The sequence below is a fragment of the Sprattus sprattus genome, assembly GCF_963457725.1.
Source record: "Sprattus sprattus genome assembly, chromosome: 16".
Classification (NCBI taxonomy): domain Eukaryota; kingdom Metazoa; phylum Chordata; class Actinopteri; order Clupeiformes; family Clupeidae; genus Sprattus; species Sprattus sprattus.
In genome coordinates, this window is record NC_137914.1 from 24,472,703 (window position 1) to 24,478,702 (window position 6,000).

The 6,000-nt window shown below is 37.7% G+C and overlaps 1 protein-coding gene across 1 annotated transcript in view; it reads left to right on the forward strand.

Moving 5' to 3' along the window:
- The window catches only part of letmd1 (LETM1 domain containing 1), a 44,816-nt gene extending 40,890 nt beyond the window's left edge, over positions 1–3,926 (forward strand). Inside the window, exon 9 of the mRNA XM_080854316.1 lies at positions 879–3,926. Within this exon, the coding sequence (XP_080710442.1) occupies positions 879–979 (101 nt within the window). The 3' untranslated portion in view covers positions 980–3,926. The remainder of the gene's footprint in view (positions 1–878) is intronic.
- The last annotated feature ends 2,074 nt before the right edge of the window (positions 3,927–6,000 follow it).

Consider the following 6,000-nt stretch of genomic DNA (forward strand, 5'->3'; position numbering starts at 1 on the left):
CACGAAAACATAGAAACTGGGGTGCAGAAACATGGCAGAAGGTGCTCTGGACTGATGAGTCAAAATTAGAAATATTTGGCTGTAGAAGAAGGCAGTTTGTTCGCCGAAGGGCTGGAGAGAGGTACAATAATGAGAGTCTGCAGGCAACAGTGAAGCATGGTAGAGGTTCCTTTCCAGTTTGGGGCTGCATTTCTGCAAGTGGAGTTGGAGATTTGGTCAGGATGAATGGTGTCCTCAATGCTGAGAAATACAGGCAGGTACTAATCCATCATGCAATACCATCAGGGAGGCGTATGATTGGCACCAAATGTATTCTGCAGCAGGAACATAACCCCAAACATACAGCCAATGTCATTAACAACTATCTTCAGCTTAAAGAAGAACAGAAAGTCCTGCAAGTGATGGTATGACCCCCACAGAGCCCTGATCTCTACATCATCGAGTCTGTCTGGGTTTACATGAAGAGACAGAATAATTTTAGGAAGCCTACATCCACAGAAGATCTGTGGTTAGTTCTCCAAGATGTTTGGAACAATTTACCAGCCGAGTTCCTTCAAAAACTGTGCACAAGTGTATCTGGAAGAATTGATGCTATTTTGAAGGCAAAGGGTGGTCACACCAAATATTGATTTAATTTAGAATTTTCTTCTGTTCCTTCACTGCATTTTGTTAATTTATGAAGAATTGATGAAAATAAACTGTTAACACTTCCATTTTTGAAAGCATTCTTAGTTTACAGCATTTTGTCACACCTGCCTAAAACTTTTGCACAGTACTGTATACCATTTAGTTCATGCTTGACCAGTTGCATTTTGGTGTTAGTTATCCTCTGTTGTTCGTTAATCTCAAGTATGGATATTCTTATTCTATTTCTGTAGAGTCAGAGACATCAATGTATCTGCACGGCATGGTTCTTCTGACAGTGAACTACCCTCAGCCCCACCAGTGCTTGCTCTCTCACAGAGACCAGGGGAACTGAACCTGAAGACAAACACAAGGAGTTCTGTGTTATACTTTATTTTGTGATGTTGGGGTGTAAGAATTGAAAGGCAAGTTGTATTTTGATGATGGAAACAGATCGATCCATCCTTCTGCCTGTGAAACTCAAATGAAAAAAAAAAGGGTTGGACTGTCAAAACAACCGAAGCATAATGCTCCCACGTAAAAAAAGAAAAAGAAAAACGGACAGTATCATCTTATAAATATCACATTTTTGTTAAGATGAGATATTTTCACGTTGTAATGTGATCAGGACTACTCTGGCACTTGGCTTTTTGCAATGAACCACAATTAGTTCTTCTTCGTGTTTGGGTTGAAAAATATGGAGAGAGATAGGTCTCAAAATTATTCTTAAATGCAAGTACCATGATTCACAAATGTTTCACGATTTACAAATGTGTTTTGCAATCCACAAAAACAAAATTCTTTCATGTTTCCAGTGTATTTTGCTTACAGGCTACTCTACACCTTTCATGACTTCAAATAACGTATTGATTAAGCATATAGGCCTATTTAGTGAAGCAACAGCTTGGCTCCCCGCCCACGTTTCTATGCGAGAGCGTTATCATGAGAGTAAAAAACAAGTAGCGATAAAATCAAATAAATACTGATATTTTTCTACTGATCTGTGCTGTAAATGTATTTTCTGCAGGATTACAATCATTTCGAGCATTTTTATTAATGCTTGTATTTGTGGATCAGAAAGCCATGTCTCAAAACCGAAAAATTTGTCTCAAAATTACGTCACAGGAAGAAGGATTGCACGCGTGTATTGGGCGATCCACAAATGCAGATTCCATACTTCACACGCAAATTGTAGATTTACAAATGACAGACCATGAGAAATGCACACACTAAATGTTACGTATTTTAAGAAATTACAAACGATCTATTTGTACAAATCATAGCACATTTATGTAAATGTAAACTTACAAATCACGAGTAAGAATTTCGTTTTTGTGGATTGCAAAACACATTTGTAAATCGTGAAACATTTGTGGATCATGGTTAGGGATGGGAACCGAGAACCGGGTCTTGTTTAGAACCGGTTCCCAATGAGCCGAATCTTTGGAATCGTTAGCCAAATCCATTACCGGGTCTGTTAACGGGTCTATGTGCCGTTTGCGCATGCACGAACTCTTAATAATAATCAGACCGCAGCAGAAATGGCAACTCGACAGAAGCGATGTAAAGTGTGGCTTTATTTCACCCGAACGGATGCAAACACGGTCACTTAACCTCTGTAAAAAATGTATTTCCTCAAAGGGAGGAAGTACATCTACCATGAATAAGCACTTGAGCACACATGGTATAAAATTACAAGAATGTCATGTTTTCGATGCCAGCAGCAGCTCAACTAACGTCGGCGCTTCATCCCTAACTTGCCAAGGTAAACTCCTCAAAAAGTCATAACGGTGTTACTCGTGTGTTATCAGCAAACGTTTGCGTTTTCGTGTTAACCATAACTAAACTTAGCATTGAATTGCTTAACAGAATGGGCGATGTTGGACATTGTCATATATTATATATAAGTTACATAACTAGGCTAGCTTAACTGTAGAATCTTCTATTTTCAGCCGTTGGCTAGAGGCAGGGGCAGTGCTTGCCTCCTCTCTGTTGGTTCTAGGGTAGGGTTAGGCTGTACAAAAGACTCTGCGACTAACGCGTGCAGCTCCCTCAGTTTGACAGTTCGATATTGATAAGTTTCTCGTAGCCAATTCAGTGGCAGCAATAGCTAAGTGTTAAATATACTGAGTGCCTAGTTTGTACATGATACAAGTAAGTATGTTTAAGTACGTTATTGTGTTTGTAGTGGACTCTACATTGCTATTAGAAGCGTTAAGCATAATAGTTCGCTATTAGCAATACAACCAAGCAACCTACAAGAAAATATACAGTCAAGCTGGAGACACAATTAGCCCTGAGCGATCGCGTATCCTCCCAGAGAAGGCAGACATGCAAATTTTTCTGCACAAAAATTGTAAATAGTCTTTGCCACTGCTAGTTAAATTTTTTTGGCGGCTCAGTTAATAATATACCCTTTTACAAAAGGAAGGAGCATTGTTATTTTTATGAACGTTTATATTAAACAGAACACATTTTATTTAAGTTATGTAAGTTTTATTTAAATGTGTATGTAAACATTCTAAAAATGTATATAAAAGAACATTAATGTAAAAAACCCGTTTGTGCTCTTTTTTCACCCCTTACCCAATTATTAGAATCGATAAGAGAATCGATAAGGAATCGGTTCGATAAGCAGGAATCGATAAGGAACCGGAATCGTTAAAATCTTATCGGTTCTCATCCCTAATCATGGTACTTGCATTTACGAATAATTTTGAGACATATCTCTCTCCATAGAAAAATGGCAAGATTCTGCTGTGACGTAGCGCTTGTGAATAACATGTTGTTCTTACTTTTGACATTATGAAGTGATATAGATCATTTGTTCCCCTTCCTTTGTGTGGCAGCAATATGCTGCAGTACAAAACAGAATTTGTATACATAAATAATTTTGTTGTAGCTTAAAAATATGTTGAATCTATATGTTACTATAAATTCAGTCCCACATTTAGACGGATGACAAATTATTCAAAACATTATACAAGGGTGCTACTTTTTTGACCATAACTGATCATAATAATTAGGTACTATGAATGGTTAGAGATCTCGTTTTGCATATAAAATTTCAGCTCTCCTTCTGGATATAAAAATCACTGTGTAGGGGACATTTCCTTTCCTAATTTTGCTGAATTTTAATTTCCTTTGAATTGTCTTTTATTCTCTGTACTGCTGTATTAGTATGCTGCTGTATAGGTTTTTATATACCAAATAGTTTTGATCTGTTTTCTTTTAAAAACTGCTTTTATTTTGCAGCCTCTGTGAAGCACTTTGTAACATGGATTTTGAATAGTGCTATATAAATAAAGATTATTGTTATAAATATATCAATAATAATATAAGAATATTATTTATATTATGTTAAAGTCAGGAGTGTTGAAGAGGACTCTTACCGGCTATGAGTATCTCAAAGATCAGTGTGTGTAATATAGGCAACAATGCATATGAACGTTACAATGTTTCAAAGACACTGAATTTGACAAACATTCTCCTACACTTTAAGTCAAAAATTATTTATGGTCGATTATAATTTACGACTTACATGTCAGTTTTTGATTATGAGGTTGGTTTGACAGGGCAGTAGCCCAATGATCGTTTTGTAAATAAAAATCTTCCAATGACCATCCCTTTTTTTAGACAGGGCTGGCCAGCCAACCTTGTTATACAGAGTATAGTGTTGTGTGCCATAGCGGTCTCCAGTGATAAAACGCAGAGCAGAATGATACAGCATCCATTTCAGTGTGCTGTGGGATGCATTCCCATAAATAACACCACCATAGTATAAAACTGATACAAAAACAGACTCAAATAATGCGTTTTCTAGCTGAGAAAGTGAAGCAGCACCTATTTCTATAGAGAAACCCCAATTTTGTTCTTAGCTTTTTACGAGATGATTCACATGTGCTTTAAAATCAAGCTTCTCATCAACCCAAATGCCTAGGTACTGATAGCTGGTGACCCTTTCCAGAGCGGTACCATTTATAGAGCAGAGTTTTAAAGTAACACTATGCAACTATTTGACACTTTTTGAGGTATGGTTTTATAGGCAAATAGTTTGGTACCATACTGAAATTGATTTTGATAGTGTAACATTGTAAAAAATTAAGTTTAGTGCCTTTTATGAACTTCCCCAAATCTCTGTATATATATACTATATTTTGGTGGTTCCACTACTGAGTCTGGATTCAGAGTTGTTTCTAATGGGGGTGCTAACTGGTGTGACACACCTCAAGACTTTCTCTCACCTGGAAGTCTGTTAAAGGGGTACGCTGGGTTTCCTTAGTTCTCCGTTAACAAAATGAATTAGTATTATGTATTTGTAACCCTCTTTCTCAGCTTATTCAATGGGCCGCTGAAACTCTGCGTTGTGTTGTATGTGATCTATGTTGGCGGGTGGTTGGGCGTCCAAAGTATTGGACACGGGAGACGAGGAGGAGGTTTCTTAATGGTATATTATATTCAGCACAGCAGCTATCTCGTTCATCTAGCACACACGTTCAAATCACATTCATCGCATCTCTGACATCAGAACTCATGAAAAATGTAAGGGTCACCCCGAGGTACAAAACACATCAGAGCAAACAAATTAACATGTACAAAACACGGCTGCAGCGCTGCCTAGCGGCGTGGCATACACTACCTTACATATTTTTCAAAGTGTCCCATGATATGTGTTTTTTGTGTGATATAAGATTGTCGGTTATCACCTCCGCTATTTGCATTTAAATACGTGCAAGTTGTAAATGTTGTCTTGCCATTAAGTGGGTGCTAACTGGCTAATTCATTGTTGTGTAGATACCAGCATTGCTACCCTCCCAGCTAACAAAATGACGTCCCCTGAACGTCCCCGAAAGTTATAAGGACGTCGCAAGGGAACATCCCCACAACGTCTTTTTGTAGGGTTCCCTAAAGGTCCCGGGGACGTCGCAGACAAACGTCCCCGGTACTGCCTTACAACATTTAGGGGACGTAATTTAACGTCTTTATTTAAAATAAATCTACTTAAAATATAACAGGCTGCTAAGTTTTGTGTATTGTAACTTATTATGTATATGCTTATAGAAGGAAAAACACGATTTAAAGTATAAACAAACACTTTATTTAAATGGGTTTTTAAAGCCGGAATTATTTCTCCCCCTCCTCCACCTCGTCCTCCACCAGTTCGTCCGGAATCAACACCTGCAGCAACAATTAGCTACAGTTAGACAACAGAGCAATTTTACCTGCTTTTACCTAGTGATAATTATAATGTAATGCATTAGTATGTTAACATAAATGTTATCTTATTGACTCCTATAGCCTCCACTCTCCATTTGTCCGACGTAGAGATTATGCGCGTCTGAGTCTGTAACCACAACCATGTAAAATGGCAATGAA